The sequence below is a fragment of the Acipenser ruthenus genome, chromosome 21, assembly GCF_902713425.1.
Source record: "Acipenser ruthenus chromosome 21, fAciRut3.2 maternal haplotype, whole genome shotgun sequence".
NCBI lineage: Eukaryota > Metazoa > Chordata > Actinopteri > Acipenseriformes > Acipenseridae > Acipenser > Acipenser ruthenus.
The window spans coordinates 18474378-18498298 of NC_081209.1; the positions used below are offsets into that span (position 1 = coordinate 18474378).

The window sequence follows — 23921 nt, forward strand, 5'->3', positions numbered from 1 at the left end:
GTTTCAATCAAGTCTTTCAATCAAGTTCCGTTAAAAATGTTGTCTGGTAAAAATAAATGTCACATTGTTTTAACCACTGACCATATAAATGATAACGATCTTTTTTTACATAACATTTTCACTTGATGTTGACAAATTATTCCATCAGAGATGACATTCCTCTTGCAATAATAATAAAAAAGATTGTAATTTTGAATTTCAGATTACAAATACGTACTTAAATTAATCCTATTTTTCTCTTCTATTTCAAGAACCACATAATAAAAAGCACTTGAGACCAGCAACTACAACAAGAACACCAAGGCTGAAGAAAAGTATTTAAAAAAAAAAGGCATTCTGAAGCAGGGGTGTCCATGGAGGGGATCCCTGTACACTGATCTGCTGGGACACAGTCACCACCTGGAGTAATCATGTCTGCCTGCAACACCTTCACAGAACACGTGTGGAAACCAGGCGAGTGTAAGAACTGCTTCAAACCCAAGAGCTTGCACTGCCTGACTAGAGGAAACTTAGAGAAGGGCCTCCAGCAGCATCAGCAACATCTCCCCACTTCAGGTAGAGGAGGTGTAGGCCACTTGAAACCCAACGCCAACCACCGGGGTGGTGGGCCAGTGCGCTCAAGCACAACTGCTCACTTCCGCCCCCCAGTGGCCAAGAAGCCCACCATTGCTGTGAAGCCTACTATGATGTTATCCGCCGCTCCCCTGGATTCTGAGGGGAACCCTGGTCCTCCGCAGACAGATGGAAAAACCTCATCATACATGGTCTGGAACTGCAACGGGATGAATCATAAAAGGCCTGGGGGCATCAACAACAACGAGGGTGAAGGAGGAGAGGAGATTGTGCCAAGCAGCAGCAACAATGGGTTAACAGAGGTGTTGAAGGAGATTGCCGGTCTCTGCTCTGGCTCCAGCTCAGGCTCAAGCTCTCGGAATCTCTTTCTGGGGCGCATCAGCAGTTGCTACAAGCGCTCGTTAGAACGGGGTTTGCCAGCATCCAGCTGCCTGGCAGTGGGAAGCAGTGGAACAACACGGGAAGGGAACCAGAAGCAGGTATCACTTAGCGGGAGTGCAGAAGTAATTAGTACAGAAGGTGGCCTCTTCTGCTACCCAGATTTCTCCAGTGAGGGAGAGGAGGATGAGGATGAGAGCGAGACGGAGGAAGGTGGTGAGCATGAGAGCTGGGATGAGAGTGATGAGGAGCTACTATCCATGGAAATACGCATGCGGGGCCAACCACGTTTCGCTAACTTTCGGGCTGCTACCCTGTCACCTGTACGATTTTGTGGAAGCAAGAAGTGGAATACTGTGCCACTACGAAACCGCTCCTTGCAGCGCATCTGTGCTGTAGATTATGACGACAGCTACGACGAGATACTGAATGGCTACCCATCTGAGGAACCACACGGGGGTCCCATCCTAATTCCCTACAGCCAGGACAGCATGCAGGGCTCCTGCTTCTTTTCCAACTCTGAGTCCACCACATCTCCCGACTCCTCTTCTTCCCTTCCTGAAGACTCCCGTACCACATCCAGTAGTGGGAGCAGCGCTCCATGCCTCATGCCCAACATTATAACCTCTCCAAAAGACCCCAAGTCAGATTATGATTGCATCAATGACAACAGAAATGTCACCCGGTCGGCCACCAAGCCGCCAGCTTTAGAAACGCACAAAGCTGTACTGGCTGTAAGGCTGGATGATCAGGATAAGGACCAGAAGGGCAATGTTGGAGCTTTAAATGGCTCTCCTCTTCCCAGGGCCCTACCAGGACAACCGGTGACCATCAGTTTCCGCCCAGGGGAAGAGCAAGCTAAGCCCTACCGTGTGGTCAACTTGGAGAAGCCAGCTATATGTAAGCCTTACACTGTGGTGGATGTCTCTGCTTCCATGGTCAGCAACAAGGGTCAAAATCAAAATGGGGTGTCCAAAACCAAAGCCTCCCCTACACCCACCTCCACCCCTACTTCTCCTTTAGGTCATCCCCTGACCCCAACCACTGCAGCAGCTGTGAAATCTGTAGTGCTCAACACTTATCAAAAGAAATCAAGCAACATCCGCTACCAGGAGGTTTGGACCTCCAATACAAGCCCCCGGCAGAAGATCCCCAGAGTAGAGCTAATTGGAGGCGGCATCAACAGTGAGAAAGGGGGGCCCACTGTGCCCCCCAGACACTGTAGCCATAAGTCAGCACCCACCTCCCCAACAGCAGGCCTCTCTTCATCTAGAACCGTGCCAGTAAAATCACCCAACCTGTCAGAGATCAAGTTTAACAGCTACAACAATGCTGGAATGCCCCCCTTCCCCATCATTATCCGTGATGAGCCAACCTATGCCCGTTCAGCCAAGAATGCTGTGAAGGTGCCCATCGTCATCAACCCCAGCGCTTATGACAACCTTGCTGTCTACAAAAGCTTCCTGGGACTCAGCGGGGAGCTGCCACAGTCCAAAGCAGGAGGAGGGAGAGTCTCCAGCCACACCTATGAGGAAATTGGATCTTCAGAGAGCAACCCTTCATCGCCTACACCAGACACAAGCAAGAAAGCTGTTTTGGAGAAAGTTGGGGGTGAGGACCAGAAGGCAGGTAGAGTTGTACAGAATATCCAGGAACTCAACACAGGAACCAACACTATTGCTACTACTACTGCCTCCATCCAGGGAAATTCTCTGTGCTCTCCAAGCAAAAACCTGGGCACCATCTCTCCTGTGAGATCCCAGAAACCAAACGATGATTCCTTTCTCCTGAAGGAAGGTAACACAGAGCAATTGCCGCTGTTGGGAACCGGAACTACTCACCGGGAGAAAGCCAGCACAGTTCTCTCCCAGATCGTGGCATCAATCCAACCACCGCAGTCACCACCAGAATCACCAACAGCGCAGAACAAAGCCTGCAGTGCTGAGGACCTCTACTCCCTTCCACCTGATGCCACCAAGGAAGCCCCTGTCCGACCCAAATCACTCTTTTCTCTTGCCGATGGCAGCCTGTCCAAAACCAAGAATGAGACTACTGCCAAGCAGATTCCCATCACCCCTACAAGCCCCAAATCTGAACCTGCCGCCCCCTTTCCCCCACCAAGATCCACATCATCCCCGTACCATGCCAGTAACCTGCTTCAGAGGCACTTTGGCAACTGGGCAAAGCCAGCAACCTGTGCTGGTGGTGCATCCCGGCCAAGTGAAGCAGAGTTGGCACCTGGAGCTGGGGAAGGGAGAAGGACGGTGGCAGAAAGTGCCAAGCCCAAGCGCTGGATCTCCTTTAAGAGCTTCTTCCGCAGACGGAAGGATGAGGAAGAACAACAGAAGGAGAAGGCAGATCGAGAGAAGGGAAAGCTTGTGGGGCTTGACGGCACAGTCATCCATATGCTGCCACCACCCCCTGTTCAGCGCCACCACTGGTTCAGCGAGGCCAAGACCGATGACCCCAAACAGAAACCCACCATCATCTTCACTTACAAGCCGGAGCCCAGTGGTGGTGCAGATTTGTCCAAAGAGCCAGAGGAAGAGGCAGCACTTCAGGGAAGCAGGGAGAGCGAACATAGATCCCTGGAGCAGCCTGAGTCCAAGAGAGACGACGAGTCCCCATCAACTCTTCTACGAAAGAAGATGGTCAGGTGAGTCGTCCTGTAAATAGACTTCGATGGAGGCCTTGTGATCTAGTGGTTTGGTACCATTAGATCACAAGGCCTCCAATGTACATACAATGTCAATGGCTAACGTACTAAAAGTAAATTTACTTTGTTCAGCTGACTGCATATATGCCTCCGCTGAGGGCATTTTAATGCATTCAAATAATAGACTGCAGTCGTTATGTAGCTAAGTATACCCCCCATCAATTAAAAAACATGGCACTGTAAACAACACACAATTTGCAGAATTACGGATACAAGTGTTTATAAGCAGTTGGCAAATCAGAACCTTAAAACCACGTAGTATTTAGTTATACAAGCCATTATGTGACACCAGCGTGGAACATTCGCTATAAAGACACAAATACAATATCACAAAATCATTAATTCAAAACAAACAAGGCAGCTTGTCATGTCATGGCAAGAAATTGACTCCATTAAAAGAGATATAACCTTGTCTTGACAGAAGGCAACATGACCAACAGTAATTTGTTTACAGTGCTGCCTTCCATTTTATGAACTCCTTTTTTTAATTTTTTATAAATTTAGTCATTGCCAATTATTTTTTATTATTTTCTCCCCAATTTGGAAATGGCCAATTTATTTTTAGGCTCAGCTCACCGCTACCACCCCTGCGCTGACTCGGGAGGGCGAAGACGAACACACGCTGTCCTCCGAAGCATGTGCCGTCAGCCGACCACTTTTTTTCACACTGCGGACTCACCATGCAGCCACCCAAGAGCTACAGCGTCAGAGGACAACGTAGCTCTCGGGCAGCTTACAGGCAAGCCCGCAGGCGCCCGGCCAGACTACAGGGGTCGATGGTGCACGGTGAGCCGAGGACACCCTGGCCAACCTAACCCTCCCTCCCCCTGGGTGGTGCTCAGCCAATTGAGCGGCGCCCCCTGGAAGCTTCCGTCCTCGGTCGCCAAAGGAATAGCCTGGACTCGAACTTGTGATGTCCAGACTATAGAGCGCACTCTGCACTCCACGTGGAGCGCCTTTACTTTTAAATCTCCAGTGCTAGTGCTATTCTGCCATCCTTAACTTACTGTAAAACATATTTTCCTCAGGTCGCATATAATATCAGATGCAACTAAAGCCATTATTGAACAAATTTAAATTGCACAAATTCTTACTGCTCCATATCCAGTAGGCGCCTCATCAAGCTGTGATTACCATAGCAACGCCTTCAGAGAGGGACTCTCCAGCGTGGTGAGTTGCCATGATAACAAGCAGCTTTGTGAGGCCTAGATTGCTTCCTTTACCTCCCACGTCTCAATATCAATTTAAAATTGTGTTGCAGCTTACTGAATACCAGTTTTCATTTTCAATTCAACATCAAGCATTGCAAACATACCGACAACACGTTTTTTTGTATTTTTGCAATATGCATTGTAACCAGGTAGGATACATTCATCGCCTTCTCTGAGACAGTGACAGGTTTTTTTTTAAGAATATCTTGCTGTTTAGCTAATTGTCCAGCTTTCTTCTGGAAAAACTTGCGTAGTTTCCCAACACAATCTGGATGCCGTGTCTCAAGATGCCAACGCCTTAGCTTTCATGAGCCAGTACTTCACAACAAATACACATGAGGACGCGGATCATCCTCGTCACCAATGTAAGAATAACTGAAGTTAATGTAAGATGGTAATTGCGATTTTTGCGTGTTTTGTTTTGTTTCTTTGAGCTGCAAGTAGGACATTTTTTCATTTTGCGTCCATTTTAACAACTGTTTTCAAAATCCCAAGTAACCGCACATAAAATGTCACCTTTATACTTTTATTTATTTTTTGTTCATATTTAAAGCATAAGACTGGTGATAAAACAATACATTGTTTACATAATTACTGCTAATGATTTGTATGCAAATTATATTTATTTTGAATAAAAGCATAAGAAGTTGTATAGTGAAACGAAATCTTAAGTGTGCACTGAACGTCATATTTTTTAGATTGTTCAGCGACCCATCAGAAACCTTGCCACGACCCATATTTGGGTTGCGACCCCCACTTTGGGAAACGTTGATATAGGAATGGGTGTTTCAAAATGCCATCCATGTGTAATAAGTAACATATCCAGCAGGTGGGCTCAGAATTCAAAAGCTGAGTTGCATCATAAATTATTTGAACAGTATTATGATCTTGTATACATCCTCAACATTGTGAAAAAAGTATGTTCGCAGCAGCACAAGTACATCCAGGGTGTATATGGAGGCTGTTTGTCTGTCACAGAACATTATTTACCAAAATTTGAGCACAAAAAAAAATCTGAATCTGGATGTTTGAGGCACCCTGCCCTGTTTGGCTTTGGAGTGTCATTTGCACGCTTGTTTAAACTGCACTAGATAAAAAACAGAAAATAAAAAAGGGAAAATATATATTCCAGAAAGTCCACAGCTGTACTGTAGATCCTCTTCCTCCTTTAAAGGCAGGTGGTTTCCAGTCCACTCTTTTGTCCAGTCATATATGGTGCACAAGCTAATTCTGCACTTTCTATGGCTTCTTGAATGCTTCTTGGTTGTGTTGTTCATGGCATCACACAGCACTTTCATTTTTTCTTCTCATTTTCAGAAAAGCTTTGAGACTTTATAGCTGCTTTCATTTCCAGTAAACTCAAAATACGTTGCTTTGCGCAGCATATGTTAGTCACGTTGTATGGTATAATCTTTCATAACTGTTGCACTGCAAATCAGACATATTGCTTTGCCTTCTAAATTATTAATTAAACAAATAATCATCTGACTAACGATTTTGGAATCTTCTGTGTTCTGCCTCCACCTTTCGCTTCCGTGACATCTCCAGCTACTTTTTCGCTACTGATTTAAAATTTTACACAAAGTAAAATAAATAGTTTAAACAAGCCTTCGCTTCGCTGTCCTAATCAAAATTATGTGTTCTGTGCTGTTACACGTGTGCATGAGGAAAAGGATCCTGTGTGCTATTTGATTGGCTATTTTATTGTCTCTGTGAGCTGTGATTGGCTTAATGGGATTGTCACTCAAACAATGCAGACTGCACATATTGAATACCTGTGTTATATTGACGAGGCGGGTTGTTTTAAAGAATAATTTCAAAACGATACAGTATATTTTAGTAACTTTAGTAATTTTAGAAACAAATGGGTGGGCCGCCAAAAATTGCCCCGTGGGCCGTATGTTTGACACCCCTGCTTTAGAGTATTAACTATTTATTTTAAACTGTGTCATTCAGCTTCAGCTATTGATTGTACTCACATAGCACTGCCATCCCGATCCATGGAGTCTGCTCTGCAGGGTGGCAAGGAAGAGAACTGAGGCTACGTCTCATCAGTCAGTATTTCTCGAGTAAGCAGAACAAAAAGAAAAATCTGCCATTTCACAACATGACACTTATTGTATATGCATTAAAGGAGAAAGGAAAATTGCTTTTTATTTTTTTAAAATTTTTTTACATCACACAAGGAATACATGTTAAAATTAAAAGGTAAGCATGCAGTTTCACTTTACGTTGCCTCTGCCTGTCCCCTGCTGAGTGCTGTGTCTGCTGATCGCTCATTTTTGGTCAATGTAAGCCACCTTCACAATAAGCTACTGACCAAAAAATATGCCTGGACTTTTGCTTTTGGTGTCACAGTGGTCACGGGTAAGTCTCTGACATTATCATGCACATTAAATTATCATTAAATCACAATACATGTAGTGCACAGTATGGTATGTAAATTAGCCAAATACTGTGCATGTATTTGAATGCGTTCTCTGTTAGTAAATGGGGCAGTAAATTCAGATTTATCGTGCACATTAGGCTCACTACTTTACATGCGCGCTAACTCCAAATTTAGTGCCCTTTCATAAATGAGGCCCCAAGGCCTTATCGGGAACAAATGAGAGTCCGCAGCATCCAGACGAAGGGTGATAGAAAAGGCTGAAGATCGCAAAAGGTGCAGCTCACATAGAACTTTCTTGTTCTTGGTATTATTTTTTCACTAAACCTTCATTACATCAATACCCCTGCTCACCAGAAATCACTTACCGGTCTTACCACCTCACATGTCCCATACATTGTTATTTTCACAGAAGAGTTGCTACTCAGCCATACTGTCCTTTCTATTCTACTGAGAACCCTTGTAACCTCAAGGTCATGCATCCTCAGCACACTTCACTCCCTAATAGTTCTCCGATCCCAGAATCAGACACACAACATACAGTATTGTTTGTCAGCTTGTCTTACTCATACAGCAATGCAAATGTGTCTAAATGGAAGGTTATTTAGGGCCTGTGTTACTACAATTTCCACAGCCACCTGTACTTCTTGCCATTTAACACAAAACCCAAGGGATGTTCATTGAATTGAGCTGTGCTTGCTCAGATGCCATTACAATGATCCTACACAATGACGAGTTTAGCCTTTCAGTTTTAGAGATCTGGGTTAGTCTGGTTCACTCCACGTATGCCATGTTCCATCCTCCTTCCTGCTTTTTAAAGTTCTTCCATGTTCATTAATGGAAGCTTAATCTAACTATGCGGCGCAGTGAGTGATGCACTTTGATGAGGCACTTTGTGTTCACAGACCAACCTTTCTTGTTAGAAATGTTTAGATAGTAATTGTTTCTGATTGAAGTGTTAAGTAATGCACTAGGCGATGGTGTTTGTTTGTGTTTGTATGTTTCAGGTCTAGACCTGACCTTGAGCAACTAGAGTGGTTACTTTCTCATGTGAATCCAGAGCAGGCCCAGGCAAAAACAAGGGCCCTGTGGGGAAAGTGCCTAATCACAAAGATCAAGATGCAGCTTTGTTTAAAAAGATCCGCATATTAAAGGTGTAGTGCCCCAGTTCACAGAAGGCTAAACTATTTTAATGATGTAGTAAACAGACACGAAGGAATTTTGTAGTAAAATTGAACATGATTCTAGGATACTGCAGCGTTAAGAAAATACACACCTTGTGGAAGGGGTTCCTGTGCTTCTGAAATTTATAAATCGGATTTATGTCAAAAAGAGTTGGGGCCTTTCTTGATTTGTGTTTTTTTTTCTTCTTAGTTTTGAAGCATAACCATATATTAGATGTTTTATACTGTAATTTTGATTTGTATTTTCAGTGGCTTGTATTTCTTACTTTACAAGTTATGCCAGGCAAGCCTTTCAAAATGTAAAACTTAACCAATATGTCCTGTCACAGTATTTAAAAGTGTGTATACAGTACAATTGCTAAATGATTGTCATTTGTATTTCGGCAGCTTTATAAAACAGCCTGGGAACAATACTGTGCGTTCTTTTATTCTAAATGCAATATGTCTAAACAGCATTGTTTCTATTTCCCTGGCTGATCTTGTCATAATGTGTAATAGCAGATTTCAATCTTTCTGAAGATGTAGGACTCTACACTGTAGAGAGGCAGTTGAGTCTCCCATTATAAACATGAAATCCAATCATAATGAAGTAAAACTGCCTTTTTAAGTGAAGTGAAAAAATATTATATTAAAATATGTTCAAGTATAAAAAATGGCCAGAATGACCATATCAGAGAAGCACTTGTCTATTTATGATGAAACATGTTGTGGGCACACAATACAACCTGTCTAACCTCTACATGCCTCCAGTCTCTATAATTCAGCATGTTTTTTGGGGTCCAGACCAAATCCCTATTTAAATGAATGGTGTGATACTCTCTCCGGTCTGGGACCTGTCTATTCTGGAATCCAGCATCATGTTAAAGTCTCTTCTGCCTAAAGTCAATGGGAATCTGACACCAGGTTTAGGTTTAAAACTACTATTAAACTAAAACAAAAAGCTGCATATATACAAACATATCCTGCCTATCTCTGGAAAGAAAATGTGCGCTTATCAAAAAAGCTCAACGTTAACCAAAACCAACACACAGAGCCAAGTGAAAAATTCCATTTCACAAGGCGAACTGTTTTAGACATTGTGAAACGTAAAAGCAACACAGAGAAAACCCGAAAACCAGTAAAAAGCACCTGAATCCCAAATGCAGGACCAGTACGAACACGTGAATGTCTTTCTATGGGAATGGTTTAAACAGGCTTGTGCTAATAACAGGTACAGATTAATGGTCTAATGGTAGGAAGTGTAATTCCTGAAATACTTTTATAATGTGAATAATTATTTCAGATTTGTATTTCCTCACTGAACGACACCTGTCCAAACCCACGTTCCTGTGTCTCCTTACTGCAGTATAATGCATTCAATCAGATAATTTTTTTTAAACGTTCACTTTTATTACTTTAAAAAAAAAAAAAAATAGTAATGATAATCCACTTATCGTCCGAAGTACTTACTTCCTCTTTTTATCTTATCTCTAACAGTGATTGCAAAGATATAGAAAACCAGTAAAAACAAGGCCTGAATCAAAGTGAAAAAACTCACTCCCACCCTAACTTTCAAACTGTTTAAAAACTCCAATGAGCTTTATTTGAATGCTTGGTGACTCATTTGTGACGTGTTCTGTAATCTTTTTTTGGTTGGTCACAGAGTGTGGAAGGGGTAGTTTAGTGTTAGTCATGCTGCGTTAGTCATCTGTGGTGCAAGTGCACTGCTGGATCCCAGTATCAATCCTCTCTTTGACTCCCTAATCCAGAGATAGTCCAGAGACTGCCCATTGTTTGAATATTCTGTGGAGAGTAAGTGGCTTTCGATGACATATAGTTTTATTGTAAGGCACATTAAAGGATTACCCTGTTGGTAATGAAAAAGAACATGAATAATATCACCACATTACCTAAACGTTAGTGTACCACGCTGTAAGATACAGTTAAAGATCTTATGAGGTTGAATCATTCTTTGATTACTAGGTCAATAACCAGCTCTAACCACTTTATCATACTGCCTTTCTGTCCTTATCTCTGTCTACTGCACCACACAGCTCGCGTTCATGCTGGGAATGCATAGGATGTATCTTGCTAAGGACATTCTTAATCAAACGTTATTGAGAGGATGGGGATCTGGATATATAGAGAGGCACTGATGATCAGAGTGCCCTCCCTTTGTTTGTAAATTTCGTATTTATACATTTCTTAATTGCTTGTTCTTATCTGTCTATATGTAACTCTGGATGGATGTAGGTGACTTTTGTTCATGATACTGATAGCTCTAATTTTGTATCTATTCCAGCGGCAGGGGAATTATGTCTCTAAAATACTTGTTCCTTTACTTGTATGTTAACATTTTGCAGAAATCTCAAACTGTGCTTTGATCCAGCAGTGGAATTGTTAACTGATTTTCTCACAGCTCTTGTTGGCTGATTCCCAGCCCAGGTAAATCAAACAGGAGAGTGATCTCGACGTGTAGAGTGAGCTGGGTGTAGCTCTCAGCTTCTACTAACACTACGAGCCTGTCAGGAGTTCTTACCTTCAAAACATGTACAGTTGATTAAAAACAATATTCAGGAAGGCAGCTTTCATGGGGAACTGTGTGAGCCAGTACAGCGGGTAAGCCAGCATTGTACAATGCATATTTTTCTAACTCCCTTTCTTGTGTCTTGCGTTGGACTTGCTTTGTTGATTTAATGGGGCGTGTTTGTAGATCAAGCTTGCTGTTAGGGCATTCATTTTTTGCGTGGCTGGGAAATTTAGGACTTGAATCTTTTAACATTTTTATGCTGAGTTGAGCCCTGAAACTAAAGTGAATAGTGTTCAGTTCTTGAGCTAAAAAAATGTCTCTGTATGTGAATAGTAAAGCTTAAACATATCTCTCATAATAACAATGCTGATATTTTTTCTGTGATACATTCCGTTGTTAAAGGCTCTCCACTGAAGAGATCAGATTAGAACTGAGAATACAGTAGGTGCATATTTAATAGGGAGTAAAAACACATGATGTGAATTGTTCAGGAACTTGGAAAATAATTCCTTGTTATTTTGTGAAATACCTGTGGGTATGTCCCTGCCAGGGAAAGACACACTTCAGAGTTTTATAGAACCGCTTGTCCTGTTGTATTGAAACTTACTGTAATTGGAACATAAAACATAGTTCCAGATGAGAGGCCCATCAGTGATTTGTATGCTGGCTTTAGGGACACTCTATTGGTTAGGGCTGGAATGGTTCAGTATACTATATTGCATTTAAAGTACATTACTGCATTGACACTGCCCTAATTAGACTGTGCCGCCATTGCGGCCTACCATGTTTCATGGTCCTGTAAACCAGTCAAAAGTGTTTATATTCACTTTAGGTTTGGATGACCCCTAACTGATCCACATGTTTGTAATGTGTATGGTACACAGCACACACATTGATTCTGTCAATAAAGCTCTACCATCTGGCCTTCTCAATGATGTTAACGTTGTGCTTCATGTCAACACTTTATTGACGATTGAAACATGTAATACTAGGGATAGCTTCGGGGGTTTTAGAATCCCGCCAGAGTATAAACAGGTGTGTAGCGCGGGTAGGTCGGCTTTTGTTTTGATTAGCTGTGTTTTGACTGTTTTGTGTTTTATTATTTCTTTGTGTACACTGCCATTTGTGTGTATATGTTCTCATGTCTATATGTGTTCGTGTCTATACCATTGTTGGTATAATCACATGGTTTCCTACTTGCCTCACTCCACCCTAGGTGCTGCCATTGTTGGTACCCTAGTGGTGGCACCTTGTAATTACATAAAGAACTGCAACAAATAAATAAATCTGCACGCCTGAGTGGCAGTGGAAAGCCCACACCCCCTATTACAGATTTTATAAAATTATTCTTCAGATCACTTAAATTGAAATTGCTTGTGGTTATATGGACATCTTAAAGTATGTGGTGCTAACAAAATAATTTTTGAATGCTAATTTATATCTAAATTAGTTAAACTCGGTTACGTGGAAAAGCTCCACTGCACTGTCAAGGTACACGTTTGTGTACAGTCTTTTCCTGCCAACGGTGTTGATGAAAGGAACAACGAAGGGTTTGTTTAAAAATAAGTTTATTTTGTTTGTTTTAGTGCTTGTTTAAAAGCAAAGAAAATAGCCAAACCTTTCTTGTATGCTCTTGTGTAATTTAACCTGTTCTGTTTTTAAGGCTTTGTTGTTGGTTTATACAGTATGTGTTTTAGTATAAATTATAAAACAATATTACAAAAAGGCAGCAACAATAACTTTCCACTGCAATGACCATGTATGCTTGTTGTTTCAGCCAATTGCCTAGAGAGCGGAAAGAGGATGACATGCCGGCAGTCCTGCAGCCCTGCACGGCACAGCGAGAGGTGCCAGCGAGAGAGGACCCAGGTAGTGCTGCTGTCACTTCAGCATCCGCCAGCGAAGACAGTGTCAGTGTGGAGGAGCGAGATGAGGAGGGGAGTGTATCGCCGGCCTCCAGCATCTGCAGCGCCACCTATAGCAACCTGGGTAAGTACAGTGCTAACAACACTTTTATACACTATCATGTCCTGTGCTAACAAATGTGTGTTGAAATGAAGTAGAAGCAGCAGACATGATCATCTCTAGTGCTGTATTTAAAATATCTGCTTATTGCCTGCTGCAGTCCTAAACCAGCCCACGTACGCTCCACTAGTGGGTAACACCCAAACAAACCCAGTTAAAAAAAGCAAATCCCAGGGATTGTCTGAAAATAAGAAGGCTTTTTACTCAATGCTAATCTATCCAATTTACACCCACACTATCCACAGTACATTACTATTTCCACTATGCCGTGTTAATAAAAAGGTTTATGAAAGCTACCAATGAACATATATATTTATTTTTAGACATACAGATAGTAATGGTGAGAAGGTTTATTCTGTATCTAATCCCACACTGGAGATTAAATCCCTGGAGCCTGTTATAGTGAAGATTTAAAGTTTGTATGGTTCCATAATTGCACTGCTCCTGACATCCCGGCGCATGGACTGGCCAATTACTAAACAGAACTAGAAGTACAGTAGCTTGCTCTTGGTATGTGACCAGATGTACAATTTCTTAAATATAAGATCATTTCGAGCAGGCTAAGCAGGTTTTGGGAGTTGATTTCTCCCATAAGATAATATCTGATGCTGAAATAACCCACAAAGAACTATATATATATATATACATGTGTGTTTCTTTACTGTACGGTACTGTGCTTGAATTGTATGTTTGTAGAGTTTTGGCTTGAAGAGTTGTAAATAATGTTGTTTGCTTCCCATTGTTCCCCTTCTTTAGGCCAATCCAGGGCCAACATGATACCACTGAAGCATCCCAGGAATCCAAAAGGCTCAGATGACACCACTATATTCAGAGACCTGGAAGTATCAGACTCTGGTTCAAAAGTAACGCCCCCTCCACTTCCCAAAAAGAAGATACTGCGGGCCAACACAGAGCCATCAAGTGGGGGCAAAGACCCCCCCTCCCTACGGCATATGGAAGAGGCAATTCCAGGGGGCAACAACCTTAGCGTGGCAAACCCTCTGTATGACCTTGACTCGACCTGGGAGACAGCCAGTCAGGGCTCCTCGCTCAGCTCAGAGGCGCGATTGCTAGACCACGAGTCCGGGGATTCATTGGAGCGGCCGCTGGGCACCTTCAACAAAGGACGAGAAAAAAGGGGCTGCCGCAGCACAGAGTCCCTGGCAGGCCAAGACAGGCCAGGGCGAGGTGGATTGCCCAAGCCCCAGAGACAGGCATTGTACAAAGGCATTGATAAGTTGGACGAGGTAGTGGGCCGGATACGGGGGCTTCATACTGACACATTGCGAAAGCTGTCCAACAAGTGCGAGGACCGATTCATGGCTGGACAGAAGGCCCACCTCCGATTTGGCACAGACTGTTGGTCTGACTTCCGACTCACCACTGGCAAACCCTGCTGCGTGGCTGGAGATGCCATCTATTACACAGCATCATATGCCAAGGACCCCCTCATCAACTACGCCATTAAGGTAAGAGCAGCAGTGCTTGCTTCTAACATTAGTAGTTATTTGTTTTCTGGCCGTCCTTGTTCTAACTGATGAGCCTTCATGTCAGAGTCTTGCTAAATATAAGTGTCCAACTGAATTACAAATCCCCTATTGTCCACGCTTAATTTTGGTATTTCTTTATAGTGCTGGGACAAATATCTGAATATTCGAACAAGCATTTTTTTACATGTATTCGAAGGCTCCGCCGTGTCCTCTTGAAATTACATAATTGTTCGAAATTTACCAGTTTACCACCTTGCCAGAATTTGTGCAAAAATGCTGCTTTAGGTTTGGGAAGCATGTCAGAATCGGAATACAGATGCAGGAACGTCACTCAGAAATGCCTGATGCTTTCCAATACTGGCACAACTTGCAGAAGAAATGTTTATGTTGGTTGGTTGGTTGTTTGTTTTATATTGTGATGCTGTTTTCTGTGGAATGTAATAAACAAGAACCAAAACAGTGAGTTTTATTTTCATTATACAACACCCCCTTTTCCACGTCTATTTTATTTGAAGTGTTTATTCAAGTTTATTTTGACAGTTTTTATTTTCTTGTTCAGCTTTTATATACAACAAATAAAATGCATGACATGCAATAACCTTCAGTAGCCCCTAACCCACACCAGGAAATACTGAAACACATTTTATAAAAAGCTAAATGGTTACTGAAGAGATGAATAGCCAGCGCATCCACTTGATGAAGTGAATTGCTTTTGTTTCTGTTTATTGGAATTAGCTTAGCATTAGCATTACACGTATATATCTCAGCAGGTACTGTATAGGTACTGTATACTGTATAGTATGTATGCTAAAATTATTACATTATATGTGATTTCTTTTAGAAAAAAAGCAATAGCTCAACATTGTGACACAAATGAAACCTAAATAATTTTTAGGTTTTTAAAAGTGCTTAATAAAATGAATAAATTGATAGTTTGGACTGACCAAGCCACTGCAAATTGGTGACTCCCACCTCAGGGTCACTGGAATCAGATACAATAAGTATTTAAGTGAAACCTTGCAGGATCCCATTCTAGAAATGAAGCGTCTGACCTCACTCAGTCATTCGATGCTAGTACATGAAGCTCAGAGACAATGGGAAGAACCCTAGGGTATCGCTTATTATTTTAGTGGGTCATTTACCCACAATCTAGGGAAGATAATGTAACTGGAACCCACACTAGCCATGTAGTAATGCTGAGCATTGCCTATCTATTCAGAGATATGTATGTGGTCTGGGTGTGGTGGAATAGACAATGAAGTTATTAGATTAAATGCTTGCAATTTAGCAAAAAGAGCAGTGTGCTATGCATCTCTGCAAATAATTCTTTCATCACGTTACACAATCTTAAAGTTACTGGTGGTCTTAGCAACAACAATTTTAACCTTGTCTTCATTTTCTCTCATCAGATCTGTAAGAGCAAGGTGAAGGAGACCCAGCAGCAGTTCTTCCACAGCCTGGCTGTGCGGCAGAGTCTGGCTATGCATTTCAATATCCAGCAGGACTGCGGGCACTTCTTGGCAGATGTGCCTGTCCGTCTATTGCCTTGGGAGGAAGCTAGGTCCCCAGAGGAAGAAGATGAGGGTAGAGGAGAGAAAAAGAAAACCACAGAGACAACCACAACAAACCACCAGCCCCAAGTGCTGAAACCGCTTCAGACAGGCCACTCCCAGACCATAGGCAACTCTGGCAAACTGTGCAGCCGAGTGGTGGTCATCACCCGGGAGGTGCCCTACCAGACTGTGGCAGATTTTGTGCGGGAGGGGGAAACCCGCCATGAGAGGAACCCAGATCTTTATGAGCGTCAAGTGTGTCTGCTGCTGCTGCAGCTCTGCTCTGGGCTGGAACACATGAAGCCCCATCACGTCACGCACTGTGACCTGCGGCTGGAGAACCTTCTCCTCGTGCACTGCCAGCCGGGTAATCCCTGGAACTTCGAAGTCCTGGAGCCTAACAACAACAGCAGCGCTGGCACCAGCACCCCTGCCATCAACTCAGCCTGCCCAGCACGGCTTATCATTAGCAACTTCTCACAGGCTAAGCAGAAGAGGCAGATGATGGACCCAGACATTTTGCGCGACCAGTCTCGACTCGCTCCCGAGATAATCACGGCAACCCAATACAAGAAATGTGACGAGTTCCAGACAGGTATCCTGATCTATGAAATGCTGCACCAGCCCAACCCCTTCGAGGAGTGTCCTGAGCTGAAGGAGAGAGAGTACACGCAGGCAGACCTTCCTCCTGTCCCCCGACGCTCACTCTACTCCCAGGGCCTGCAGCAGCTAGCTAGGCTGCTCCTGACTGCCAACCCCACGGAGCGCATCCTTATCTCAGAGGCACATGCGTGTCTGCAGTGTTTGCTGTGGGGCCCGCGCGAGGACCTCTTCCAGTCACTGAACACCAGCCACAGGGAGGCCACACTGCAGAACTGGCTCGACCTCAAGCGAACGCTGCTGATGATCAAGTTTGCTGAGCGCTCATTGGACGCTGACTGTGCGGTCAGCTTAGAGGATTGGCTGTGCTGTCAGTACCTGGCCTTTGCTACCACAGACTTACTGGGACGCATTGTCAAGATCATGCAGCTTCATTAACTCGGTGGCTTACACCCCCCCCCCCCCATACAGTATTTTCCCCTCTTGCTTATATACTCATACCTTTTTTCACGTTTAGTTTTATTGCTGCCACATTAAAAAGATGTGCATGTGGAATAGTGTTCTCCGTATCTCAGAAAATCCACACCTATAGCCAAATATGCTACAAATATTTTTTTGCAAAGTATCGATTTTAAAAATGCAAATGAGCTGTGCCCTTTACTCCTCTTCTTTGTCAATTACAGGTTTGGAATGAGCAGAGCTCATGTGTCCAGATTGGGGGATTGATTTTAAAAGCTGGCACTGTAACTGGTTTTGTAGCAGGTTTGACAAAACTCAGGTACAGATATACAGATATACACTTTCCTGTTGGCAGAAAAAATATGCCTTTCAGGAATTTTTTTAACTCTTCATTAATGATTTTTCTTTTTATGAGCTTAACATTTAGACATCTTACCACAGGCTCCTCTGCGTGTGTTCTTTTTTTTAATTATAATTTTAGTAACAAAGTGTTGCTACACAGTGAATCCACAGTAATCATAAATCACTATGCTTGTACTGATAACCACAGTAGCACTACTGTGCTGTTAAAAAAAGACGTATTGTACAACAATGGCTATAGTGGCACTATAATCTTGATTTATTATAAGCAATTGTGTTGGTCAGACCATCTCTTACTTTCGGGGAGACTTCTGTTCTGGATATATGTGCAATTCTTGTAAATTTTTCAACTTTGTAAATGGCAGTATTTAAACGTGTATGAACTTTATTCTATTATATCCACCTCTTGTAGTGTTTGTTAATATCATTTAAATTTTGGCACATACTGAAGTGGAAGCAGAATGGCTCTCCGCATGAGAATGTTTGTCATCACTTTGAACATAACTCTGGGAAGCTGCCTGTTTCTTTCATTTATTTGTCTTGACAAACACACCCTGTTTATTGCCACTCTGGATGTATGCATCAGGGACTGCGCACTGTTATTATTTGTTTGTTTGATGGTTTGGACTGATGGAGGCAAAGATGTGTCCTGGGACAGTGCCTGTGTATGTGATATTCCCAATATGTTGCTGCTTCGTTCTCTTTACTGCTAAACAGTATTTACTTTCTAAAAGTGAATTGAAGTTTGTTTGTGCTGATTTGAATTTTGAATTCCCATGTTAAGACTGTTTGCTAGCGACATGTGTCCATCGTTTCCTAAAGTTAGCACTCTGTCCTTTAGCAAGGGCAGGGATTTGCAAAGTCACCACTACAAGCATGATCCGCAGAAAGAGGCTGAAGGGAACAACTTGGGTTACAACCATATTAAAACGTCTCATCACCTATCCTATTAAATACAATCACTGACACTTTTGTGTAGTTATTTACTTTGGAAGAGAATGCATTTCTAATTCTTCTTTTGGGTACCCAGAATGTAACATTATTTTTGTAGAATTGCGGTGTCATCATACCAGAATGTCTTGATTTTAGAAAAGCGTGTTTAAATATAGAATGCCTGCAAGGGGTAAGTAAGCCAGTACTATTGTGCTCCCAGACAACATTTAAAAAAGACACTTTCTGATCTTCTATAATTGCATTACAAATCTTATAACGCTTATCACACAGCATCAAAACAAATCACACAAGGGCTAATGAAACTCAAAAAAGTATTCTAACCAAAGAAAGCTACATCAGTGCATCACCACGATTTGTCAAAAATGATGAAAAAAAGGTGCTTCTTAGTTATACGGTGCTGTGTATAGGCTGCATATATACACCTCCATGCTATTGCAGATAAAAACACTGATATATCACAAGGGAGCCGTGTAACCCAATCAATAAGGCTTTGCTTGTGGGCTCATCAGTTGATGATGTCAAATCCTGCTGTTGGAAAGTATTTCAATTCTGTATTACTCTTATAACAGATTTTGTTTTCACCTGAAGTCTGTTCATCATTACTCAATTGCCAATGAAGCAGGGATTACTGATGGTTGCATTGGCTGAGGGAGGAGTGGCAGCCCAAACTCTTCTTCATGGGAAAAAAACACATATACCGAGCATCAAAAGAAACTTATCACTATTACACACATTTATTTTAAAAAATAAGGTATATAAATGATGGACATTGACAAAATGTTTTTGGTTTCTTCTTAATCACTTGATCATTCATCCTTGACCATGACACAATTGAGTGACTATGACTGAAACATATGCACTTTATTGCCTAATTAGTGAGACAGTTGATTGGACACTGGATATGGAGTGATTTCAGCTGTTGAATTGCAAGCTTGAAGAAAAGCCAATATGCCACATCTGTCAAGAGAACAATGCCTTCGTGCAATCGGCATGTCGGAGGCTGGACTAGGGCAGCGTTTCTTTTGATGCTCAAATATAAGTGATATGTTTCTTTTGATGCTCAGTATATTAAGAAGGTAGTTTAAAATGAAATGTAAACGAAATTGGCAAAATGTTTGCCATGAGGAAATCTTACAGGGAATATGTAACAAATAATGATATTTAAAAAAACAGAAACATTAGCATAGCTCCTCCTTAATTACTAGAAAGTACTTGAAGAATGTTGTTAACCCGTGCCATGGTAACCTAGCTATTTTTAATTTGAGTTGTCTGTCAATCAAAATGGAGACAACATAAAGGCAATAGCTAATAGGCATTAATGCCCCCATTAACCCACAGCACATGACTACATCCTTATAACCATAAATAAATACATAAATATAGGATAGAGTAGTATGTATGATTTTATATGTTATTATTACATCATTAATGCTTCTACATACAGTAACTCTCATAGTCATTACATCAAAACCTCCACCCCATTAAGCAGCAAGACCATTCCATTCACTCATTAAGCAGCAAAGGTAGATGAATTCCTTGCACAATTAAGAATCACTTTACAGATTAATTTACAATCTCTAAGGGAACGTTTTGGCATGTGCATTCTTCAGCGTACTCTGGGGGAGGCATTATTTGTTTCTTATAGTTTAACTTAGAATTCAGCTTGGGTGTTTCGAAGTTCTGGAGGAGGTGCTTTAGTGAACGCCACCATATGAAGACTGTGCTAGGGTTAAACCTACAATGTTCCAGTGTCCAGCTGTAATGGCTGAGCCAAACTGACTCCCATCTTTACCTCTCAACACTGCACAACACCATTTCACTGTTCTAGCTCCCTGTATGCATGTGGTCACATAGCCTAACCTTCCCAACGCAGACCACTGTTGCATGCTGTGCCTCCAAGGCTCTATGTATTTGACCCTATTAGTGCAATTCCTCAATAATCACTATAAGGCCACACCATCATCCAGTTTGAATTTTTAAATCCGCTCAAGGGTGTTTAGGGCTAGAAACTGGCATGCCAAAAGGTGACGCAATTGTAACTGTGATTCCACATTTGTGAGATTTGTCAGTTACTGTTAGTTTTCCTGTGTGTATCCTCAGCACAAGATACTAGTGGTGACATTCCTTAAGGGTAGAAAGCAGTGTAGACTTTCAGTCTCCGCCAATTTGTATTGTTTTTTTCTCAAAAGCATTTGCAGTTGCTTTTCATAATTCACTATTATGCTGACTATAAATGTTATCAAGGACCTTTTAGGCTAAATGCATCATGAGTGTGTATTTCAGCTCTATTTAGCACACTTATACATGTACATAAATGGAGTGGTAAGGGAAGATGTATGCAGTGAGGGTAAAGTTCAGATTAAGACACATTTAACTGATTACAAGGGGTTAAGGGAAGGTAGATTATTTTTGTGGTATTTGAGATCTACTGCACTGAGTGAGCCAGACTGGCTCTAGCGACTTCGGTGTCCATATATGATTGGGGAAAAAAGATTGACGCAATTTATCATTTTATTTTGAAGTACATTTTGTGTGGTTCTTTGTATATCAGGTTTCTGTATTTTAGGGACAGTATCTTGGCACATAGTCTGTGTTGTCCCTTCCTTTTCCAGATTGTGGGCACGTGTAGCCTAGACGTCCTGGATAGGTCACTGGAGGTCAACACCACCATGCAATTCCGATAATAATAACCGTAATATTACTCTACTGAATACCCTTATTTAACCACCAGGTGGCACCAAGTGTGAAGTAAATTTCCCATTGGAGTCAAAGATAGACACTTTGTATTTAGAACAAACTCTTTACTGTCACAGTGTGGTAACTATCCCAGCTACATTTTTGTTTTATGTTATTCACATGAAAACATAAGTAAACCTACAGGTGAGACCCATGAATACTTGTCTTGTAGGGTCCAGTATTCATATTGTCTACGACCATACATCATAAGTTCATTACTTGAACAAGCAGTGCAGTGTTAGTGATGAACTGACAAGAGAAAATGACTGCAATTGAATTGAGTGTAACACCCAGGTGAATCCCTTGAACCAGTCCCTTACAAGGTAAACACAATAATCAAGGTTAATAGAAGAGAAATAAGACTTGGTGTCGGCTTCTCTGGTTGATGTCATCATACTTTACAATGTACTGTACACAAGCACCCCTCATCACAATAATCACAAATATATATATATATATATATATATATATATATATATATATATATATATATATATATATATATATATATATATATTCAAATAATAATGCCAATTTACAATGTGATGGTGGTTTGAGGAAATGCAGCACATGTTTTACAAACAAGGCTTCTGTGCTGTATATCTCCTCCACAGTAACAATTAGGCTCCCAATCGTTATCTTTTAATTAAATCGGCCAAATTCTACATGCATAAAAATCAATTTTTAAACATGGATCTTTCTAGATCAAATTCACAGTGGCAGTCTTCTTTCATATTATTATTATTATTTATTTCTTAGCAGACGCCCTTATCCAGGGCGACTTACAATTGTTACAAGATTATCACATTATTTTTTACATACAATTACACATTTATACAGTTGGGTTTTTACTGGAGCAATCTAGGTAAAGTACCTTGCTCAAGGCTACAGCAGCAGTGTCCCCCACTGGGGATTGAACCCACAACCCTCCGGCCAAGAGTCCAGAGCCCTAACCACTACTCCACACTGCTGCCCTATTTTCACCACAACACTGCAAACTGGCCAAAAATGGGTTGTCTTCCAGGTCCCAGTCTGGCTGGAAGGAGGTTGAAAGCTATTCTACACACGTAATTCAGTGGAATGGCAATAATCACTTTCAGTGACTTCACAGCCTGCTTCAGCCCATCCAGCGTGTTCCATCAGATGTATTTCAGTCTGTGTCTCCCCCTGCTGGTTCTGTGGGGAAGCACATTTACATTTCTGAAGTGGAATTGCCACAGGATTTAATAGTACATTATGATTTTGCTGTGTATAAGCCACTTTGGAATATAAATGATAACATGATCATCATTGGAGATTGTTTTATCCCCAAAGGGTTCGGATCGGGTTTTAAATTTAGGCCCGAGCAGACCTCTAGTCTACAGTGTTACAAGGAGGCCTATGTGCATGCGCTCAGTGGTGAGGTAATTTGCATTTTATAACACATCTGAGCGGCATACATTTCTCACACTTGGTTGCGGTTTGTAGACACTACAATATGAAAGCAATCATGTAAAATAATCTTCTCCAAGTGCCATTCTTTTGTAAACAGTATTCATATGCTATAAAGAGTGCTCAAATTAACTGCACAGATAATATAATACATTTTGTGCCCACCTTCCCTAACACTGATATTTTTGTCAGGACATTCCTCCTTCTGTCATCAATCAAAAATCTTTTTTTTAACACCAGGTAGTTTGATTGAATCAGTATTTTAACCGCTCTGGCTGGTTTATTTACTGTTTTGCTGGTTCCCATTGAAAAGATTTAATGTGATTTTTTTTTTTTTTTGTAAATAAATAATAATTATTATTATTATTATTATTATTATTATTATTATTATTATTTGTAGTAGTTATTTGTATCGTATTAATAACATTGATGTGAAAATATTATTACATTAAGTGTTTCATATGTAATATTAAGCAGTGTACATTTTAAAATAAACTAAGTGCTGGTTGGATTAAAAACCTGGACCGTTGGGTATCTCCAAGGACCAGAGATGAGAGCCCACCCCCTTAAGCAACGACACACCCGCTGGAAATCCCACTCTAGGGCTGGAAGTTTCTCTCTTTGGGATAGTCATCCCTTGGCATCTCTGTATTACGTTGTCACAGTGCTAATGCTAAGCATTGCAGCACCTGATCATGACACCAAGTGAAGCGACCCTGGCTCAAAGCCACCTTACATCCTGTAAGAATGTGCTTCAGGGTCAGGGCTGGCTCAAGGCTCCCGCAGGGGGCCCCAGAGGCCCTAAACTTCACAGGTGAAAAATCAGTTTATTTTTTGTGTGAAAATGAATCATCCCCATGGTCTATGCGGGCAGTGCTCGGAAAAGCTTTGATATTCAGGGCTGTAATCTCAGAATACAGGTGTTCCATAGAAGCACACGGGGAGGCATGGTTCTATGGACACTAATAAGAACAGGCTAGGAGAAATTAAAGATGCTGCCACTGCCGTCTGTTTTATTTTTATGGTGTTTTGTGAAGGGCTTTGAGATGCCATGGCATGATAAGGCGCAATATAAATTGAAGTTGTTGTCTAAGGACTTGTACAATCTGTATAAGAATACACAGTTTCAAACGACAGTTTCGTTGGTGCCCCTGCTGTATGTACGTGATAGGCTAGAAATACTGCAGATTCAGCAGGTCAAGATATCGCACCTACACAAGTCATAATGCTATGCAATGTGGCTTTTATGTTCATGTATAGTTCTAGATTGCGTATTGAAAACCTGGTGCTTTCAAATGTTCTATGGTGCCCCACGACCCCTTTTAAAAAGATGTACCCCTTCCCTCAGGAACCTCG

General features: G+C 41.7%; 1 protein-coding gene across 5 annotated transcripts in view; it reads left to right on the forward strand.

Annotated features, from left to right (window-relative positions):
• Positions 1-18412, forward strand: part of LOC117428175 (inactive tyrosine-protein kinase PEAK1-like) — a 79745-nt gene extending 61333 nt beyond the window's left edge. For all 5 annotated transcript variants that reach the window (XM_058994907.1, XM_058994909.1, XM_034046917.3 and 2 more), the window contains 4 exons: positions 252-3607; positions 12735-12946; positions 13739-14451; positions 15882-18412. In XM_058994907.1, coding sequence (XP_058850890.1) covers positions 411-3607; positions 12735-12946; positions 13739-14451; positions 15882-17063 — 5304 coding nt within the window. In that variant the 5' untranslated portion in view covers positions 252-410 and the 3' untranslated portion in view covers positions 17064-18412. The remainder of the gene's footprint in view (positions 1-251; positions 3608-12734; positions 12947-13738; positions 14452-15881) is intronic.
• The last annotated feature ends 5509 nt before the right edge of the window (positions 18413-23921 follow it).